At 40.6% G+C, this 22,997-nt stretch overlaps 1 protein-coding gene across 1 annotated transcript; it reads left to right on the forward strand.

Annotated features, from left to right (window-relative positions):
* The first annotated feature begins 2,784 nt into the window (after positions 1-2,784).
* TSPAN13 (tetraspanin 13) lies at positions 2,785-19,764 on the forward strand. The gene is made up of 6 exons (XM_059818721.1): positions 2,785-2,852; positions 14,966-15,133; positions 16,463-16,543; positions 17,411-17,524; positions 17,867-17,977; positions 19,161-19,764. The coding sequence occupies exons 1-6, from the start codon at positions 2,790-2,792 to the stop codon at positions 19,233-19,235; spliced, it is 612 nt and encodes a 203-aa protein (XP_059674704.1). The 5' UTR covers positions 2,785-2,789; the 3' UTR covers positions 19,236-19,764.
* Positions 19,765-22,997: the final 3,233 nt, after the last annotated feature.

Consider the following 22,997-nt stretch of genomic DNA (forward strand, 5'->3'; position numbering starts at 1 on the left):
CTCCAATACAAGAGAGCCTTTTTATAACTAACAATTAGTTACCATCCATTTTAAAGAATTAAGCCAATTTAGTTCTAGGCAGAATACAAGTGAAGTTCTGCAGCCTGATGGGTAATAGGAGCACAGACATACTCCTGACCACCACCAGAAATCACAGCAGTCAGCACAGCTGAATGCTGTAACAGCAAAAGTATTATTCTAAACCTAAAGCATATCATTCCAAGTTTGCACTATAACTTGTGAACAGAACTGGAAGAAAAAAAAAAATAGTAACTAGACCCCAGCTGCATTCGTCATAGCTCTATTTACTTAACTGAAGCCTCTGATTTTTTATACCAGCTGCACTGTGCCCCAGAATTTATGGTCAGAGGTGGGTACAAACCAAGTTGTATTAGTCATGGTTAGATGCCTACCCGAATCTGAAGAAGTAAACCTGTAGTAGGTACTTCTCATTCACAAAGGACTGTAGGAGCTGGGTCCCTTAACAAGAAACACCAGCATTAATTAAGAAAGTGGAGGTACACCTTTTAATAATTAATAGTGAAAGAGATCTTCTAAGAAGAAGGGCAGTGGATGATAATATTGAATAATTCAGCACTATAACAAAGGAACAATAGTACAGTAACTTTATATGTAAGCATTTGCAACAAAATCCAACAAAAAACACTTGATATGCTGATGGCTTCTTGTGTTCAGGAAAGGGTGTAGTGTGTTCAAGGTACTCTTTCCTATCGAGAGGGCATCAAACAATTTCTGAAACCAGTCTTTACAATGAAATTAAAAGCAGCTGGTAAAATTGCACTGAAGCAAGTGACTTTATACTGGGCTTACGCTCTGCCAGACTTGGGCTCATAAGGTCAGAAGCATGGCCCAGTAAAGGCAGTAGCTCCAGTCAGTAAATCTGCATTCCCGATAAGCCAAATTAGCCACAACATCATCAGTTTAATTAGCAAGGGGAAAAAAAACACAACAGATTTTTCACTCCTCCTGTCACTTCACAAAGCTCCAGCAGCAGGGATAGTCTGTGTCTGTCAAGTATAGAAACAAACAAACAGCTTCAGCAGCTGTTGAGCATTCACATTCAATTTGTGGTCACAAATATTGGAGAATTTTAATTTGTTGCCTGGCTAGCAGCTGTGAGGTAGATATACATCAGTAAAAAAGTGATGAGTTTTTGTTATTGCATGAGAAAGAAACGTGTACTATATTTAATTGCAGAAGTCTGGCAAAATATCAAAGAGCATGGAAAAAAGATGTCAAAAAAACCCCCCAAAACTGAGTGACAGCCCAGGAAAGACAAAGCCTGCTGCTGTTCAGCCTCTTTGTGTCTTACTGCTGGCAAGGATTATTAGCCTGCTGCAGCTTCCCTTAGCAGACGGAGGCCAGCCAAATTACATAAACCAAAATGCTTTTGGAATTTCCTTCTTAAATTGTTTTGATGACAAGTTCCTATTAAGAATTGTTGTGAATTCATCAGAAAGTAGATGCAGCTTCCTCTGTTTACTAGGAACTGACCATCACAACTTCTGTGGCATCAAACACTGAAGTAAAACTACCACACTGTAAACCCTTACAGACATCCCAGGGGAGGAACATATGTCTCCTTGTCTCTTTGTGAAGCCCAGCCAAAAGATAAGAAAATATCTTGGATGCTAATCCTGCAACACACGTACATGCTGAAGTAGCTGGCAGTTATTGGATTTGTTGTATTTATTATAAAGCGTCATACAGCACAGTATGATGTATACCACGGTGACTGTGCAGACAGGATTTTGGAGGCTACTAGTGAACTGGGACACCATTCCAGGCAATTAAAAACACTAACAAAAACTTGGTACTGATTCGTAGGAAATTATTAATAGAAATGGAGGATTTTGACTACCTGTAAGTAAAAATATTTAACCCTCAAACTAAGGAAATATACAGATGCAAATATGTAAGAAGAGGCATATTGGAAACAGGACTGTTAATATGCATTTTAAACAAAAATTTAAAAAGAGAAATAAAAATACGGATGAATAGCTGGTAAAACTGGAACAGTACTCCCAATACTTTAATGGCCTGGAAAAGTAAATCCCTGGATGTTTCCTTTTGATTACACAAGGGACTAGGTCATCGATTATAGATCTCAACAGTCACGGAAGGGGAAGGGAGGAACCTGTCGTTCCCTAAACAACAAAATGGCCGAGGAGATGCTAAACCTCCTCCAGCCACCCTTAGGTAAGGCCCCAGCGAGCTTCCCTCCTCCCGCCTCATCTCGCAGGCAGAGCACACAGCCGGGGCCACCCAAGGGCCGCCTCCGGCAGCGGGGCCGCAGGCGCTGCCAGCCCCAGGGCCGGTGCCCCGGGCCCGGGTGGGGCGGCGGGCAACTCCCAACAGGCCGGCCGCCTTCCACCACCCCGGGGCCAGGCGTGGGCCCCGGCGGCCTTCGTAACAATAGAGGGTGGCGGGCGGCCGCCGCCCCCCAATAGAACTGCCCGCGAGGCCGGGCTGGGTCCCTGCGGCGAGGCCGAGGGTGAAGCCCAGCGCCCTGGTGCCCGCAGACAGCGGGTGCTGGGCCCAGCGGGCAGAGCCGCCGCCAGCCCTCCCAGCCCCCTCCGCGCCTCCTCACTTGCACAGTTTTACCTTTGCGCCCGGGAGCGGCCAATCAGCGGGCGCGGCGGTAGGCGGTGGGCGCCGCTCACCTGCTGCGGCCGCGCCCGCTCGCTGGTGGCCGGCGGGGCGGGGCGGCGCGGCGACGGCCTCCTGCTGCGTGGTTCCCTGGCGGCGGCGGCGGCAGCGGCGGCGCGATGGTGTGCGGGGGTTTCGCCTGCTCCAAGAACTGCCTCTGCGCCCTCAACCTGCTCTACACGGTGCGTGGCCGCCGCGCTCAGGTTGAGGCGGCGGCAGGAGTGCGGGCTGCCTGGGGGGGGTCTCCTTCGGTCTGCGGGTTCCGGCGCTGGGTGGGGAGGGGAGGCGGCGGGGCTCACTCCGGCCTGAGGCGGCCTCCCTTCGCCGGGCGGGGGGGGCTCCGAGCCGGGGCCACTGCTCGGTCGCGGCTTCCGTCTGGGGGGGCTGCGGCACGGCTCAGGCCGGGCTTTGTCACCACAGGGACGTGGCTCCCCGGGATCAAAATCTAGGGCGGTGCGGGAGCAGGCGGCACGGCCAGCGCTGCTAGCCCGGGGCGGGGTTGTCTCCTCTCCTGCGTCCCCCTCGCCGGGCCGGCCTGGTCTGGGGAGGGGGCGGCCCCGTGGGGAGGGGGAGGCCCGGCCCGCCGGTGCCCGTTTTCTGTGTCTGGAAAGGTCGCTGCGCCAACCCAGGCGTGAACGAGGAAGGGTTTGTTGTTCCTCAGGCAGGGAGCAGCACCGAATTAAGTGCAGTTCGGTGAGTGACAAGTGCCATGTCGGTCTGTTTGGCCCTACGAGACTCGTACAGACCACAGCACATTGGAGAGGGAGGGGGGTGCGCTGGAGAGCCCCCAGACCCCTGGTAAGCCGGCTTCCCTGCTCTGCCCTGGGATGGACCAGCGAGTTACACAGTCTGGCTGCTTTGGGGCAGTGGGCACATGTGTGATGGGGGGAAAAAAAGTAGTACGCTGAGCTGAAGTAACTGGGGATCCCCCCTGCTGGGGATCTCCAGGCAGGTGCCTGCTTTTGTTTGGCCAAGTTGGAGGACCTGTTTCCAACAGAGAACAATAACGTCTCCAATTGTGGTATAGCGGTGGGGTTTTCTCCTCACTATCTCTTTTAAGATGACACAGAAATAGCAAGAAGCAGGACTATGTGTAATGGCTTCCTTTCACAGCACTTCTAGAGAGGTAGTATGTCTAATATTTCATGTTAACAACCGTGCTTGGAGGTGACTTCCACCAGGCTGAAATTAGGGTCAGCCAGTGCTTGCGGGCTTTTCTGAAAGCACTGCCTGATCTTGACTGAAGGCAATACAGGAGAACAAACAGGCCTAATGCTGTTCATCAGAACAGTTTTCATAGCTGACAGTTACTGGACCTGATGGTAATCCCCAGGATGGAGCATGAATGGATGTAGAAGTGCCTGTGCTGAAGCCAGAGTTGTTTGTTATTATATTTTTTGGTGTATGAGGTGACCCTTGTTCCCTCAGAAAAGAGTAGAATATTGAGAGGCTGTGCTATTGCGTGTGCTTCCTTGGAGGAGCTTGCAGAGTGGAGTATGTCCCTGAAAAAGTGTCTGGAGCGTGCTTAGGGAGCCCAGCCTACCCGTTGTGAAAGTCACCTGGGTTGCCCATGCTACCCCTAGCCGGAATAGAGGGGAGCGGGTAGGCATTGCTTTGTTTGGCATCTGTAGTTGGAGGTAAGTTTAGTGTATGTAGACTGTCATGATGAAGGTAAGTTAGAATCATAGAATAGCTCAGGTTGGAAGGGACCTCTAAAGATCATCTTGGCCAACTTTTCGTGGGATCGCCCCATCCCACCAGATGGGTTATAGGTGAATTGTCTCATCCCGATTCCAGAGGTTAATGTGAGACTTCTTTTTGTTATTATTATTATGTCTTGAGTGACAGAAGAGTGAGAGAAATTTGGATCTTTCTAACCCACACTACATGCACAAATCTCATTTTGATGTCATGTGGACAGCAGGTGTTTTTTGTGAAGACACCATCACTTATTCCTACAGCCATATATTAATCAGGTGTAAGTGGTCTGGTAGGTCTTTGGGGTGTGTTTGACCTCAGCAAGGGTGTGTTGATCTTTAGGACCTCTGTAGTTCTGTTTGTGATACCTGCACAATGCACATATGACCTTAATCTTGCTCTGATGTCTCCTTGAGTAGAATTTACTTCGTGGGTGTCACTTGATATTCTTTCATCTGACCTATGTAGAACATATGTTTTTTGCTGAAGGGGAAGAATGACAACTTTGAATTATAGTAACTGGCATATCTGATTGTGATTGCTTGTGTTGCTTATTAATTATAGGCAAGTTACAAGACTAATGCTTTTAAATTGTGAGTGGCAGAAATAACATTTAAGGTGTTTAGTTGGCCCGGTGCAGTTGATCTAGCAAAATGTGTGGGCTTCTCTGTTCCTTGGTTAGACAAAAACTGACAATACAACACTTGAGTTGCAACAGCACAATGAATGATTTTTTTTCCAGCTGGAAAAAAAATACAGAAGACAACCAGAGCAAGAACTTCATCATCGTCTTTTTAAACAATATTAATTCACAGTAATAATAGGTGGGAAGGGAGTAGTGGGGGTAAGAAGGGATATAAGCTCAAACAGGTAACAATTCTTGAATGTTTTTCTAGCTAGCATTGATGTGTCTGTATCACGTGCTTGGAATGAATTAACCCTCAGAACTGTATATCGGGGGTTACAGTTTATATTCTGCTTTCCTTTAAAACACTTCTAGAATAGGATATTGGAGCTTGTTTTTTTTTTTTTTTTTAAATGCTGTCTTGTTTTACTTTTTACGGTAGTACACCAAGAAAAATGTATGTCCTGGCAGTAATCAGTTACTGGTTTAAGGCAAGAAGCCAGAAACCCACTATCCTAATTGCTCACTTAATGTTCTTTTCAGATGGTACTTTGCTGATGACTTTTGGTTCTTCCTTGGACTAAGTTAATGTCCTTAGGCCCTGATTCTGTTTTTAAATCTATTTTATATGAGTAATTCTGGCATATATGCTGAGTCTTGCTGACTTCAGTATGGTTCCTTATGGATATTGGAAGAGTAGAGAAAAATAATTGAGACTATTTCTTGCCTTGGTGTGTATATAATGACATGTACTGCCGGAATAAAGTCTTACATGGAAGAACCGTCTGCATACAAGGACCTTTAAAATACTAGTTTTGGGTATCTGACCAATTTTGTCTTTATTTATTCAATCATATTTACATTTCCCATTGAATGGCAAACCCATACAAACTGTTTAAAATGCCTGTCCTCACAGTTCAGCCAAGTTCAAGGATGTGTACGTAACTCAAGACTTCTTATCTTCCAGGTATGAGAACCCTAGATGCTGGCTCCACCGATATTTGCTCACTTTAACCAGACCAGGATTTCCTTAGGTAGACAGTGTTCCTTCCAAGGAAGTCTTGAGTAATTGTGTTGAAGTGTGAACAATTGATATCTTATTTCAAATCAGATTCTCGGAAAGGAAAGGGAAATTCCTAAGTCCTAGCTAGTGATGAAAGATTGAAGTGGTAGCTGGGCCATGAGATTAAATGTTTAAATTAAAAAAAACCTGACAGTTCATTTGATGGTGTGTGCTCTTTTTGTCACCCAAGCAGCTACTTGATTATTGCTGCAGCAGCAAACATGAACTGTTTGTTGTCAGTATGTAAACATCTTGCCTTTGTTTTCATAAGCAGGCTTTCAGTTTTGCTTACACCTAGAGTGGCTATTTGATTTAAAGTAAAACATATGGCACCTTTACCTTTAGAAGTGTGTATTTTTTAGTAGCGCAGAGTTCATTCCACAAGAGCATCCATGTTTCCTCTTAACATTAGAAAGTACTTTTATCAAAATCATTTACGACTTACAATACTTTGCTCTCTGAACTTGTTTTCTAGACTGCCTGTTAAGTGTCCTGGTTCTGGCATCACTTTCCAAAGCATTGTATTTTAAAGGGGTTTTTTTCTATTGCTGCCAGTTGTTCTCTGGGTGCAGTATTTATTGAAAGTGTAATTAGTGCATTTCTGCCCTCTTTATCAAAATTGCTTTTCCTGTATTATGGAGGTTTGCAAAGATGAGAACAGAAATTCTCAGATTTGGACAGCACATGTTTGGCGTGGTAGGGTTTTTAATAGTGTTTGTCTTAGTTGCAGCATTCCTGATGCAGAGGGATGAGCACGTTGCATCTTCCATGCAGATCTGCTGGCTCCATCTCCCTTTCCTCTGCAAAGGGGAAACATAGTGTTTGAGGCAGGCTGAATATCTGGATTTTCCTAGGGAAAGGAAATGGGACTGTTTGCAGTGTTTTCTGGTAATTCCTGCCTGCTGTAGTGGCTACACGGAGCCAGGTACTGTCAGACACAAATTAGGGAAAGACAGTTCTTGCCTCATGTGCCAGTTTCTTTCACAGTGGTAAATGAACCTGTGATCTCTGAGTTCAATTCCATTTTGGTTTGTATAAGTTTGTTTTCAGCTGTAAGAAGTGACCAGTAAATACCTGCTGTTTGCTGTGTCTGGTAGTCTATAGTCAGCATTTAGGATTACAGTGTCAAGAGTTTGCCCCAGCACCAACCTGTGCTGGGCTGGTCTAGCTCATTATCCTAACTGGATGCTCAGCAAGTGGGGCAGGTTGACTTGGAGCCATTTCTGTCTTTCCCAAGGACGTTTTGAAGGCAGCAGTATAAGCTGTGCTATCTAGTCTTGATGTGTAGATAAAACAGTGGTACAGAAGCTCCCAGGTATGTGGCAGGGAATGTTAATGTTGGTCATATCAATTTAGTCTTGGGGTGTTTTGTTTTTATTGGCTTTTTGGGGAGGCTTCTGTGCTCACGCTTGCGAATACCGAAGAGTGACTACAGCAAAAATATCGATACATATTTTAAGACTTTTCACCAGTGCCTGGGAATGCCCTTAGCTATACTGTATGTCAGCTTATAGCCAAAGTAACAGCGCTTTGTGGTAGCAGGTCAGAATTGAGATGTGTGCTGGGTCTGTAGAACACATATGAGTGCATTTTGGTTTTTTCATTTGTCTGGCGCAGAGTGCATAGTGGCATTTGGAGCTGGGAAGGCAGACTGTGTTTAGTGAAAGAACTGTAGAATGACGGGGCACAGCAGGAGGAGGCTGTATGGAGCATGGTCTGTTTTGATACCACTGATGTTTTTGGCCATCCTAGCGGTGCAGATGGACACTGTAAAACCAGTGCAATTATCAAGAAGCCCTTTGAATGCCCTGTAGTAGTCTTGTAGCTTAGATCATTAGCTGTGCTCTTTCTTTTCTTTTAGCTGTGTTGAGGGAGATACATGTGTGGAAGAAGGATCTGTGGGATCACCGAGCTTCCTGAAAACGTTTCACAACTTATTAAAAAACAATGAACAAACAAGCAAGCCAAAGTAAACATTTCAGAAGATAGTTGTTCCTGCTACACAGCAGAGAGCTTGCATTTCCAAAGACCAGGGAGTACAAAACAGGGGTTAAATCCTTCTGCCATTTTAACATGAAAGAAGCTTGTTACATGGTCAAAACCAATTTGATCTTAATTATTGGCCAATAACATGAAGAACTGTGAACTAGGCTGTCAAACTGAAATAACTGGCTTTCACGATAAGAGACAGGAATGCTGCCTTTAACCTAAATTGCTTGTTCCACATCATGTGTCTCAAGGCTTTTCAGTAACCAGACTACTGATCGCTCCTTATTTAAATAAGTTGCCTAAAGGTGGAGGATTTTGCTTTCTGTTAGAAATCCTTTGGAGGTACCCAGAGCTTTCCTTACTGCTCAGCTTTTACTGTGCTGTCAGTAAAGCTGAAGAAGTACTGTGAGGAGATAAAGTTGCTTACAGTTTGACTAGCTTACAGCTGTGATGGAAATTGATTTAGCTTAGTCTTAGCTTGCTAAAGATGCACCACTATATACAGCCTGTTGTTTTAATGTGGTTTTAGATGAAGTGTAGGGGACCAGAGGAATTGTCTTCTAGATTCTCTATGGCTGTGCTGAAATGGTTGGCCAAGTTGAAGGGGAGGGTGTTAGAAATCTCTACGTTCAAAATATATACCATTTGAGGTTTAAATTTTAAAGCCCCCTTAAAAGAAGTGGAATATGAACTTACATGTGGAGAGGGACGTTAGGGAGGATGTGTTTCATCATGTGTGTAATCTCTCTGGTTTTAGTTCCTGTTCCACATCCAGCCTGACAGCTATTCTGTGAGTATTTCCTTTGCTGATACCAGTGTGATTGCTTTATAATCTTTTTACCTGGGAATGGTGAGGCTGTATTTCTTGAAATTTAAGTTCTGCAATGCAGTTTTTACTAAACTCATTTTTAGACTGGGGCTACAAGAAAACAGTGGGGACACCAACTTCTGCATGTGACTGACTTCCTAGCAAGCACTCCAAGCTACTTTTCCAGTACAGGAATGAGGGAAATTAGCAGCTATGTGCACTGGAGAACTTGAATTTAAAGAACAGAGCAAATTAAGAGATTTTTTTTTTTTTGTAGGAGAAGTAGTAATTTATGCAGCAGTAGGGGGAAAGAAAATCCTGACAAGTACTGTAAAGGCTAATGCATTAATCATGTTAATAAGTTAACTGGAGAACAGGACAATCAAACTCATGATGACTTTACCTCTGACAAAGAAATTCTTCTTTGTCTAGAAATTGTTATTTTTGAAACATCTCTGAAGTTCAAATGTGTGTGCATATGTGTATATATAAGTATAAACAAATATAATGGAAGGTACTTGAAGTGGAGTCTGATCCATTCCACTGATCTTAATTTACAATCCCTAAAATCTTTCCTATAGAGACACTGACTTTTTTTTTTTTTTACTTCATAGAAAAAGTACTGGATCTTATAGTGAAAACTACTGCTCTTCACTTAGGATTTGTGCTACCTATAGGTTTGTTCCGGTAAAGCATTTACTAAATTTTAAATTGATAAGTTTATATATTGGATTATGCTAAGCCTGTGTTTGCATGTGTGCTTTTTAAGTAAGGTCGCTAGATTTTTGTATTGGTGGAGGAGATAGTACATAGTAAATGAGGATAATAATTTAAAATAATAGCTGCTTCCCCCCCCCCCGCACATGCTCCCCATGGCTCTGTGTTTCTTTTCTGGTTTGTGGACAGTATGTTCTTGTAGCATCTTTCTGTGAGACAGATTGCTCCAGCTTGAGATTGTAACAAATTCTTTTGCTCTTAATGCCTGATGACTTTCTATGTAAACACGCCTTAAGTGAATGGGACCTTTTAAATCACTTATGAGAACAGGACTTGTACTTGTGTTTTTGAAGCTGTGTAAGTACTTCTGAGGAATCATTCATTGCTCTTTCATTGAGAGACCTTACTGCTTGTAAGAAGGCGTTTTGTTGATATGGGGTTTAGGAGCTGGTGGCAGTCTCTACTTACTGAGCTAGACGGTACAGAAGAGTCCTTGGTAAGTGCTAAATCTGTCCCTTATCTGCCTGTTAAAACTTTGATTTTTTTGGTGTGGAGAGTGGCAAAGTTTATATGGTGGAAGAGCTGGCTGCGGTGTGTGGGGAGTGTTGGTTGGAAGGGACTTCAGGGGCTCATCTGTCCAGGCTCCTGCTCAGAACAGGATTATGAATAACACTTATTTTCCAGCTGTGGCTTTGTCTACTGAGTCTTGAAAACCTCAAAACCAAAGATTGCTACCTCTCTGAATATGGCACCAAACCACCTTGCAGATGTTTTTTCTAACGTCCAGTCTGAACATCCCAAGCCGTTACTTGTGGTTGTTGCCTCTTGTTTTTGCAGTCAGTCAATACTGAGAAGAGTTTGTCTCCATTGTTTTTGTAATGCACCTTCAGCTTCAGTTGCTATTAGATTATCCCTAGGCTGCCTCTTTGTAAGACCAAACAAACCCAGCTCCATCACCTGCTTCTGAAACATCATCCTCAAGGCTCCAGGCCATTTTAGTGACTCTTTCCAGGTTCTCAAATTCCTTTTTGACCTGGGGGGCTTGAAATAGGACACAGTATTTGAGGGGCAGTCTCAGCAGTGTTGAGTTTCCTTTGATTGCATTCCTCTTGGCTTTTCCTATTTGCAATGAGAGGAGACTCTTGGCTCATATTCAACTTGTCAACCAGTGTAATCCCCAGGTCTATCTCAGTAAGGCTGTTCTTCAACCAGTCTGTTCCCAGGCTCCACTGAAGCATCGCAGGAGCAGAATTTTGCACTTCATGAGGTTCCTGTTGGCTTGTTCCTCAAATTTATCAAGGTCCATGTGAGTTGAATCTCTGTTTGGAGAGTCAATCACTCTTCCTTGTTTAGTATCATGCATAAATTTTCTGAGGATTCATTCTGTCTTATCACCCAGGTTGTTGATGAAGTTTCTGTATAATATTGGCCCCAGTATCAGCCTTTGTGGTGCTCCTTCCCTGCTACCAGCTGGATGCTGAGCCATTGATTACCACCCTTTAAGCTCAGCAGTCCAGCCTGTTGTCATTCAATCTAACAGGCCATTTCTTCAACCCATGCCTTTTCAGCTTACTAATGAAACTACTGTGGGAAACAGAATCAGTCCTAATCACTAAAAACTGGACTGTGATTTCATATATTTCTGGTAGATTTATCAAGCAAATATTTGAAGTGTTAGTAACCAAGGCTAGCTTTATGGAAGTAAACTCATGTAGGTAAAATGGAGTTTCACATGTACTTCATTCAGTCTTCCAAGGATGATGGTGGTTTTTTTGGGAGTAGCTCTGGTGCTGTGAAATGTGGATTCAGTAAAATAAAACGTGACATTCAGAAGTTCCATAGAGAGTCCTTTTTCCTTTATTTAACAGAAATCGGTGACTTTTTTATAAGAAAATAAAGCTTGTATGTTTAGAATGTACGTATTACTCATTTAAAAGTAGTTAGGGTCACTAGCTAATTTTGTTTCAAGTACGTTTTACTAAAAAGTCTTAGCAGCTTCACTTTTAGAAATATTGTATCTAAATCCTTTTGTTTCAAAACACTGGAATAAGCACTGTTGAGTAGTCATTTCTAGCGGCTAAACAGTGCCTAATGCTATGAGCATTGTTTTACAGACTTGTAAAACCTCTTCCTAAAACAGTTTAAGTTATCTTTCCTGTTTGTAGTAGTCTGTGGTTACTTTAGTTTTTCACATTATGGCACTATAAAACTATATAGTTTTATTGCTCAGCATTCAAATAGTCCAATCCAAACCTGAAAATGAAGGTATAGCTGTAATTTCATCTTTCAGTCAACATGCAGAGGAGTCAGCAACTTCATACTAAATCTGTTTCTGGAATGATTTGTAAACCTGCAGTCTCCATTTCAGTTTTGAAACACAAGTCAGTTTTCCACGATTTTAACTGTTACTTTGATCCAAATCATGTATCTGCCTGACTGGATACAGCATTTTCACATAGCTTGCCACCCAGAACCCAGTAGCATGGATCTGTGATCATGCTGAATTTCCAGATGTTTTAAGGAATTAGACAATAGACAACTTTGTGATGTGAAAGAAGAGAAAATACAGCCTTGGCATTATGGAGGTAAAGCTTGAAAATGAGACTGATAGCTCTAAAACTGGAATGTCATCAAAAGAGAAACTAACCTATTTTATGTTACTTTATTTTTCAAAGACGGCCACCTGATTCCTGAACATCTGGGGTTCAACAATGGATTTAAAAGCCAGAGAGACTTTTTTCCCCACTTGAAAACCATAGCAGTTCTAGGTTCAGTATGTGGCTGTTTCTACCAGAAAAGTTTTTTGGGCCAGGGGGTCATGGTAATAACTTTTAGTGTCATACACACTAATTTCATGTACATATAGTCAGAATAATGGAAGCTGAGATGAGTAACAGCAGCAAGAAGTAACTAGTACCCTGCAGCTCATGCACTGCATTTATCCAGTAGGTGTTTTAGGCACAGATTTTGTTTAGGTCTCTTCTTTTGATTTTGATGCTTTAAGCATAAAACTCATTTCATTTAATTGTTTTGGACCTCTTATGAAATGAGAAAAGAGCTGAACAAATACACATTTTGGTATTCTGGAGGCAGGTTCGTCAAAAATAAAGATTTGCAGTCATAGCTCAGGCAGGAGAAAGAAGTATTGGTGAAAATCCTCAGGAGCAAAGTTTCTTCTGCTTTTCTTTGTGAAATAAATTCCAATTTGGCATTGCCTTTGAGGATGTTTTTTAATAAGATAACATTTTGAAGAGCTGTGTAGTGGCAATGTGAGTTCAGTGCTTAGAAGTTGATGCAGAGCATGGGACATCAGCCAGTGCTTTTGGATTGGAAATTGGGTTACAGGATTTCTTTTGTTGCTCACTTCTGACACTTTCGTGGAAAAAAAAAAATCTTCCCAGTGGTATGAGACGACGAAATAAAGTGAATGGGCATAGATCAGAACAGGTATGTCTTGCACTTAGCTGTCTGATTAGCGAGGCTAATTTTTAATGTTACAACATTAGGAAGTTTATAGCCTTGTGCAGCATGCATTCAGAAAATCTGTCTGTGGCAGAGCCAAGGCTTTGTTTTGTTTTATTTTTTTCTTCCCCCCTCCCTGTAGTTTAGATTCATGACATCTTGGCCTGGTGTTTTGGATTTAAGTAAACATGGCGATTAAGGCTTTTTGTTTGAGAAACAAAGACAAACATGAATTAATTCTAAAACTCTACTGGTATTGAACAATTCCTTTGAGTTTTATAGCATTCTTTTGTCTCTTCATGTGGTAAGAGAGAGGTGTAGGTATGGCAAATACCCTCCTTCTTGCAGACTCTCCTAAATTTCTCCTGTGAATTACTGGCTTTTGGTAAAAGCTTTTTTTGGATGTGTGTTCTGTGTGAACACATGAAAAGAACATCTGCTGTGTTTTGATCTTGATGAGCATCACTACTTGTTTTACTAGCTTACTTGATGTTATCTTAGATTTCCCTGTTTGAAAAGCAGCATTACATAGGTCAGCCTTCTAAAAAGTACTTAAGTTGAAAAAATACACAGACATGTTTGGTATTAAAACCAACAAAAATGCCCTGCTCTAGGGTAAGTATACTGAAATGATGGATAAGTTGGAAATTTCCTCTTATTTTTTTTCACCCCTCTGGATAAGAAGTAAAATATCATGAGATACGTCGTTTGAATGGAAACTGGTGAACAAGTGTAAGTGTTTGCTCTGTATTTTTTGTCAAATAAAGCCAGATAGTTGGACTAAACTAAGTGCTTACTATTTTGGTTTTTGTGTGTTGTTGCTTTCTGGTTTTTGTGTTTGTTTTTTTTTTTTAATAATGATACCAATTCTGGGTATTTTTTGGTGAGGTCAGGGTTTTTGAAAGTTAAAACTTGCATGTTGAATTGGTGTTATTTAACAGAGAATGTAATGGGTGATATGTTACACATAGGTCTAACTGTTTCAGACAAGAGAGTGTTAGGCATCTTGTGTGTTGGACATCCGGGTTGGCTTTGTCTGCTGCTTCCCTCCTGCTATACCTCATTACAGATTTCTCTGCAGCTTTTCATATTGGAAATTTTTTTTGTTCTGTGTTTTTGGCATGGAAACAGGAAAGGCTGGAGCTTCCTGCCCATATAAACAATAAATCCCAGTAAACTAACTGGGGCAGATTATGCCTGCCTTCCCTGAATACCATCTTTAAAAGGAAGGAAACAGCATTAGGAGCGTTTTGGGTGTTGAAATAGGATTGACTTCATAGTAGAGCTATTTACTTGAAGAAATACGTAGCAGAGATGGGGCACCTTTATTGTTTTACTACATGAAGTCCTTGAGGTACAGATCTAAAAAGTATTTTTGTGTGACCTTGTTAACTGTTGTATCATCAACGACATAGGAGCTTCTCTAACGAATTAATACAGCTGTATTCCTGATTACAGTAAGTTTTGGCAAAGTACACTTTTTTCATGTGTTCAGAGCTGCGGAGCTGTATATCCTATTCTCTTTAAATACACTGCCTGTGCTTCAGAAGACATCTGGAATTTTCATTATTATTCCATTCTGTGAATTAAAGCTGATGATTTTAGCTTATTTGTCAATTCTGTTATAATCCACACTTCAGTGTCTCTAGTCAGTCACAGATAATGCAATGTGGCTTGACCTGTAGGTAGATTAAGTTATAACAGCTCCACATTAACAGTGTTGAAGAATATGTGTGCCTTAAACCATCTGAAACTGAAGTTATCTCTACAATGAAGTGGAGGATTGGTTTGTTTAGGGTTGTGTTTCTTCTCTTTGCACTGGAAAGAAAAATTGTTATTAGAAAGGTACAACTTTAATGTAAAGAATGTAGCTGTGTGTAGTTTGAGCCTCTTTTAATATGCAGACTAACTTTTTGTTTTCTCTTCCCTCCAGCTGGTAAGCCTTCTGCTGATTGGAATTGCGGCATGGGGAATTGGCTTCGGCCTCATCTCTAGTTTCAGAGTTGTTGGAGTTGCAATTGCAGTAGGAATCTTCCTCTTCCTTATTGCTTTAGTCGGATTGATTGGTGCGGTGAAACATCATCAAGTATTGCTCTTCTTTGTATCCTTCTAATGCATTACATGGATCACAGCTTGGTTCAAACCATGTAAACGACCTGCTCTGTCAGCTGAGACTGATGTGGAAGGTGCTTCAGAAAGAGAACAGAAATTCACAATCTTATTTTGGTCAAATGCAGTCTAAATTAAACTTCCTTCCCATTTAACTTTATTCCAGCTTCCTTTTTTCTCCCTTGTTTGTGCTCTGAAGATAAAAGTATTCACGTCTCCTCTTTTCAAAAATGAAAATATTTTCATTTTTTGAGAGCTTTTTATGGTGGGTCACTGCGTCACAGGTGCTTCTTACTGTGTATTCAACCCTACACCAAGCTAGAGTATGTGAATTATAAATGTTTAATGGTACAGAAAGGTGATACTTCCAGATAGTGAGCTGGTTGTAGCTGGCAGGGGAATGCATTGTGGGTAATACAGGTTGTAAAGAAGCCCTTTATTTTCATACCTAGTCTTTAATTGCAAACCCAGACTAGAAATGAGCACAGGCCTTCTCAGTGTGCTTTGCTGCTCCTTTATGCTTGCTGACACTCTGTCAGCAGACTGTGGTGCTGCCTTGCGTAACAAAATTGATCTGTTTGGACAAAAAAAGAGATTCATCAGATAAAATTCTTACTTTTCTGGTTGCAGTCTATGAATAAGTAGTGATCTCCACTTTATAAACAGTTTAATTGCATGAGATAAGTATCTGCCTCTGAGCACAGCAGCCAAATTCTGAAGACAATGCCCGACTTTGAAAATGTGATTTTTAGTATCAAAGTTTGTTCTTTTTGCTTTATACTGTTTTCACATGCATTAGTCCAAAAGTGTGTGAGGCTGTGTTCCAAAAGCAACTGTCACTGTATGCTGTCTTCCAAAAAGAACTTTGTCATAATGACATACAAGCTTATGTCATTGAAGAAAAAAAAAATCTGAATGTGCAATACTCAGAAAAGTATTTTCTTTACTACTTTATTTAAATGAAGTATCTTGAAATGACAACATGAATCCCTAAATCTGCAGAAATTGACTGTAGATTTTTCTCTCTCAAAGCTCCTTTTATTAACCTCTTTGCTCATCTTGTCTTGCTAGGCAAGAAAACACCTAACCCAGAAATACCAGCTATGTATAGTAGTAGCCAAAAAGAGGTAGTATGTGGTGATTGAGTTCTGGGAACACTATTTGGGTCATCTTTTCCACCTCCAGTCAGAATTTACTTCTATAGTTCTTTTGTTTTAAAGGACCTATTGTTACCTAACGAAATAAGGAATACCATTAGCTAGCCATATGTGTCATAAAAGCAAAATTAATTTGAGAGTATATCCTTAACTACTGTTTCCAGTACATGATTATTCTTTTGCTAGTCTTTATTGTCCAGTTTTCAGTCTCCTGTGCCTGTTTGGCACTAAACAAGGAACAGCAGGTAAGAAAAATTTCCTGACTTCTCAGTTAATCTATAGCATAATACTATAAATATATATGTACACACACACACACACATGTATTCCACAAAATGGGGAGAGTATATTTTAAGAAAATCAGCATTATCCTTTTAAATAAGGACTAGACCTTAGGCAGTGCTTGGCTCTGGTAGCTAGAAAGAAATACATCTGGGTCCTAAAATGACTTTCAGCTGTCTTTTTTTTCCTTTTTTTTTTTTTTTTTTTAAATTTGTTTTGGTTTTATGCTTCCTGTCTAGGTTTATGGTCACAAGTGTAGCAGCATGATATCTTGACTATATCATGTGTTCAGCAATTCCAAATAAGCTGATGAAATCTACAATAATCAGAATGTTAAGATGATAAAGCCACTGAAATGTTGTTCTGTAAGTGATAAAGGTCGTAACTACATTAGGAACAGAGGTGACCCTTAAGTTTGAAAAGTAAAACCAGCTTCCATGGCATGTGGAGACTAATTCTTACTGCATAAGAAGCAGGCAAGGGTACAGTGACTAAATAACCAGCTTTTACATGTAAGCGCACTTTTTGTTTAAAGTCTGAGCAGTGCCAGTTAGATTATTTGCATGTCCCATTACTAGGGCTTTTGTTGGGTTTAGGAAAAAGAAAGGAAGAAAATTAATTATAACCATGCGTGTGCTGCTGCTAGGTGCTGCTGTTTCATTAGCTATATAGGCTGTTTGAACATTCAAGTCATTCTTTAATATATTATTCTGTTAGACTTCAGGATCTGAAGGTTTTAGTTGGGGAATTATCAACTTGGCCTAGAATATTGGTTTCCAATGAAATGTAAACCCGTTCAATTAATATATGTATTTGCTTATGCCTTCTAGAGTCAACTTCTAGAGGTGGGATGGAATAACACTAACAGTGCAAGAACAGATATTGAGAGAAATCTGAATTGTTGTGGATTCAGAGTTTTTGATCTGAATGAAACCTGCTCCTCTGTAAGTTCTTCAAGCATGAAAAAAATTACCACTTCATTGTCTTTGTTCAAATGTGCACAACTGTTTTCATAGTTGCAGAAAGCAGAGTTTTTTTAAGAAGTGTGTAAGGTAGTTGTTGCAATGATATTAAGCTCTTTAGTTAACTTATTGGAAACATAATCGCACAGCACCTTGCAAAGGTTGTACTCCACTGTCATTTATATACTTACTTTTCTGGAGTCTTTTAAAACTGCTAGAGTTTTGTCCATGGCTGGCAGTCTTTTAGAGAGCTAACTAGATGCTTTCAATCGATGAAGTGTCATCAGAAAATGAAGCGCAATTCTCTGTTTGTATCTGCTACAGGATTGTTTTAGAAGTCACCAGTGTCAACCATGTGCACCGATAATAGAAGAATATTCTGGAATGGTGCTGAGATTTGTTGGAGGCATAGGACTCTTCTTCAGTTTCACAGAGGTAAGCAAGTAGGAGGGTAGAAAATTGAGTGCTTTTCCTCACTTTTAAGGCTCTGTTTTGTGAAACAATTAATTTTAGGGGGTTTATTGGAGGAACTTTCAGTACTATCTCAGGACTCAAATAAATAATCAGGTCAAATTTTTCCAGGCTATCAGCTTGTTTAATTCTGCTAAAAAGGAGGGCTTGTCTTTATTAAACACTGGGACTTCTTGCAACTTTATTATTTAGACTATAAACTGCAACTAGACACCACATTAAAAAGTGGTGCTGTAAAGTTTAAGTTTTGCAGCAAGTTAGCTATTCAGGTTTACCATTCCCCAAAAGTAATAAAAAGAGGGCTGTTGCTTTACCTTGTTCCCCTCTTCTTCCCGCCTCCCTCCACCCACGCACACGTACAGTCTTTGGGGTTTTTTGGTTTGGGGATTTTTCTTTTTGTGCCTCCTGTAGGGCAAAGATATGATGAGTGATGAATGAACTGTATTTTAAACATCAGGTTAAAAAGGTCTTTGACTCTTTGCTTTAATATCCAGATGATACATATACTTGCTTTATTGGTCAGTGGATAAAAATCCTCAGAGCAAGGTCTTTCATAGCCCCAGAATAGAGCGTGTGAAAGTACTCCTGCTGCTTAGTGCCATTTTCAGAAGGTTTGTAGATACTACAGCAAAAAGACAGATAGGGTAATGTAAAAAGAATCACTCTGACATCTGCCCTTAATTTGTCTACTAAAAATGTGAAGCTGCTGGGAGAGAGGAAGGTGGTTTGGAGGAACAACAAGATTTGAAAATGTACTAGAAAAATAGCCTTATATAAGTGGTAACTGTAAAATGAAACAATTTGGAAGATTTATTTATCATTACACTAAAACCAGGTTTATGAATATTTATCATTTGGGGAGGCGGAAGAATAATTTAACGCTAGACATGCCTATGGGAGATATATTGCATTGCAGATACAGTTTTGGCTTTTTTGTTTTGTTCTTCTTTGTTGCTAGGTATGATTTCTTTTTTCTAATTAGGAAAGCTGGTGTGTGGTTGTGCAATTTTAGCAATAATAAAATATCCTAAACTTGTGTACTGGAAATTAATTGTCAGGATTTTGTGTTTAAAACATATGTGGTAAAACTGATGGAAGATGGGGTGGAGAGCCTCTGCTTAATAATATTTTTGATTTTTGTTTTCAGATTCTGGGAGTCTGGCTGACATATAGATACAGGAACCAAAAGGATCCCCGTGCAAACCCTAGTGCATTTCTTTGATAAGTTTATAAAGGACTAAGTCTTCTCTGCACCCTCTACTTCAAAATACTGATTCTCCATAGTTTAGTAATTTCTCTATAATCTGGATTCTACGTGTACCTGAAAGAAAACTTTATTTTCGTAAGAAATGTGTAATTTTCATATTTAATTTCCCAGTATTTTTCTTCTAAGAATCTCTATCTAGAAGTAGACTGGTGCATTCAGTAGCTGGGCAGAGTCAGACTGCAGCTCTGAGCTGGTTAAATAACTGTTAAGACATTGGTAATTGATGTGGTGAACACTATACAGTGAGTTTTATAGCACTGCTGGCTTCTCTGGTGTCCAAAAAAGCCCAGAAGTGTTTTCTGCTGTATTCATTGATTACAAAAATTCACATGATTTGTCATTAAAGTAATAAAAATATATGGTTGATGGTTGGACTGTATGATTTGATTAGGCTTTAGGATGAACTCCAGTCAACTTTTTTGTCTTAATAATAGTCTCACACTTTCCTGTTAAGGTAAAAATAGAAGCTAAAGATGTTATTTTCTGTAGTGCACGTAAGCGTATGTTAATGACTACTGTAGTTTTCACCCCTCCCCTTCCCTGTTTGTTTTTTGCTTTCTGGTAGCTTTAGAATTTTGTTGAGAATAAAAGTAATTCTTTACTTTTTAATGGATATCTTCACTATGAGAACAATGAATGAAGAAAACCAGGAGAATGTAATCTGCAGCTGATTAACTTAAAACTTTTTTTCTTTGAGACATGAATGAAGTTTGGTATTTGCACAACATCAGAATCAATAGTGGCCTGTCATCTTTAATGTAAGAAACTTGATGTTTGGACAGTTGTTGTACAGCTATCTTTTCAGATGGTGTAAAATTATTGTTGTAATAACTCAGCAGTGTGTATTCCTCTGTCATCCAGCTAACAGTCTTGATTTCATGAGAGATTGAATGATGTGTAAAAAAACAGAGAAAGAAAAGAACAAAAGATAAAAAAAGTTTAAAAAAGTGGTGGTTTCCAGTAGTTTGTTTAAAAAAAAAAAAAAAGCATTCAAGTTAGAACCATACATTATCCATGTAGTAAGTGTTGTCTGAGCTGAAGGAAAGCATGGTCCCTCTTCCAACCTGTAACAGAAGTGATGCATCAGCTGGAACATCAGACATCTAAACACCTGAGGTGCATAATGTTCCATTTGTTTCTAATCATACTGAATTGCAGACCTGTCCTGCACCTTTTCTTCATTCACTTGCTGCTTCTGGTGTTGTAGGCAGCTGCTGTAGCCTGAAAGATGGCTCTGCAGGAAGAAAAGGGGAAGAGTATTAAGGCCATCTGCCAAGGAATACAGCAGCTGAGCAAGGTGGAAAGGAAGACAGTGAGGGCAGACAGATAGTGGGTTCTCATATAGTCTCTCTTTACTAGGGAGATGCCTCCTTGCTTCTGCGAAGGAGGCAAAAAGAAGTTGAAAAGCATGCCCATCAGAACACTTTCAGACTTCATGTGCCCAGTGCTCCTAAAGAAGGAATTGTCTTGAGGGTTTAAACAGGAAGAGTTGAACCTGAATGCAGAGGGATGTCAGGAACTTTCTAAAGACAGCTTCTCTTTAGGTGTAGCTGATACTTCAACATCTGCTGTCAGCGCCATCTCCAGGTGTTTGGTATGTGAATTACTGCTTCATATGCTGAGAAGCACTGATGTCTGTTTCAAGCACATACTTGCACATTCAGTGTAAGAGCCCACTCATGTATTGGAAGACTTTAAGAGCCTTCAGACTATTACTGAAGCATAATGTAAATGTATGCAGCTTTTTTTTTTTCCCCAAGTGCTGTCCTGTTTCAGCAACTAACCAGCTGTTCTCAATATGTGTCAAGAAGATGATGATGATCTTGTGGCTGTCTTCAGCAACAGTTAATTTTCCTAGTCTAGACAGGCTCCATATTTTGTACATTACTGTAATAAAGGAGGAGTCTTATGGAGAGGGTGTATGAAGCTTAAAATAATACCACATTGCTGCTTCAATTTTTTTCCAAATTGTTTTTAGTGCTTAGGTTTGGGTGGGTCTGGTCTCATAAATATAGTAGGTGATATTGGAGTGTAAATGAGCATCACTGATAAAATATCGAAAATATTACAACTTTAGAAACTCTCATGTCTCAGAACATGTGAATTTGTTTTCATAGTCAAAAGACAGATGAGTGAATTGTATGGTTTGATTAAAGTTTTTTCTATCATATTAATAATATTTTGTCTCTTCAAGATTGTGATTTGAAAACAAACCCAACTGACATAAACCTTGAAATTTACATCAGAGGTGTGAATGCACTTTCAGAACCCAATTCTAAAGGGGGGGTAATAAAACACATTGGGTCTGGCTTTGGTTTTGCGGGGAAGAGAGTAGCCTCCCTCAGGAGAGGTGTGACTCGCATGTTTGGTGTACAAGAAAGGTACTGTTCTGACATGTTGAAATAGAGCATTTTTTAAAAAGTATTTATACCTATTCTTCATGGGTTTTGTCTTTGACGTTTTCTTTGTTCATTGTTTTGGCTTTCCTCTTGAAAAAATAGTTTTGGTCATATAAAGTTTGGGTTTTTTTGTTTGGTTGGTTTCTAGAGAGGCTGAACTAGCTTGTTGCGGATGGGAGTGATAGAGAGTACACTTCACTCCTAAGAGAGAAACTATTTTATTGATGTAAAATAGTAATTTAACAAAGTTTGATAGTAAATGCGACAGTGGCTTAACAAGATTTCAATAGGAAGGTACACTTGATTATTTACTGCATAGAGGACAGGGTCAGAGAAACTGACAGGGAGAGTCACGACCGTTGAGTTGTGAGGTTCAGAAAGGATCCCCTTGCTTTCTAAACTCCCTCTCAGAGAGGAGTCTAGGTGCAGCTGCATCCAGATAGTCCCAGACTTGGTCAGTGGTTTATGTCTAAAGGATTATATATGCACAATCAATCCCTATATCACTTAGCTAAGGTTTCAAAGTTTCAGCATGCTGTTAGTCACTTACCGAGAATCTGTTGCGGCAAGGAATATCTCAACCTCAAGGAGTAACCTTGAGAGGCATCCCTGCTCAAGGGGAGATCCTAGCGTGCAGCCCGCTGCTGTGCAGGAGAGCTCAAAGGGCTCTTGGGCTGCTCACTATTTATGGGGGTAAGATGATTGACTCAGTCATATTTACATACTGACTACAGATTTTAGTTTCTTCCAAATCTGGCTTGAGTTGGACATTAACGAGCACTGTGGTTAGGTGGATACATTGCCATAAATTAGCACTTGGCTATCATGTTGTTATCCCCTGAATCCACTCTGAGCTGAATGCACCATGACCAGATGCATCCATCATGACCGCCACTGGTTGGTATTGCTTGAGCAGGGTTACGGGAAAATGTCAGGTCAGGAAGAGGGGCGAGCACACCGTCACACTTGTCTATTTGCATCTATAGCAGATAGACTGCTAGACTCTCGTAGAATATGCCTTATATCCGTTTGCTGGATATTATCTATAGCATCAGTACATCTGCTTAAGAAAATGATGCTACTTCAGTAGAGTTAATAAAAACAGAATTAAAATGTGATGGCATGGGCAGCTTTTGTTTTATGTCAGATACACAGCTCTAGCAAGTGTACTTTGGGTTGAGTAGATAAAGATGATTCTGATAAGCAATTGGTCCAGCTTCCCTCTGTGCTGTCCCTCTGGTCAGTGGTGTAACCACCTTTTTAGCTTTTTGTGGATGATAGCTGTTTCTAGAGAATATTTCTGCCCCTAGTGCACCCT

The sequence above is a fragment of the Gavia stellata genome, chromosome 6 (assembly GCF_030936135.1).
Source record: "Gavia stellata isolate bGavSte3 chromosome 6, bGavSte3.hap2, whole genome shotgun sequence".
Lineage (NCBI taxonomy): Eukaryota > Metazoa > Chordata > Aves > Gaviiformes > Gaviidae > Gavia > Gavia stellata.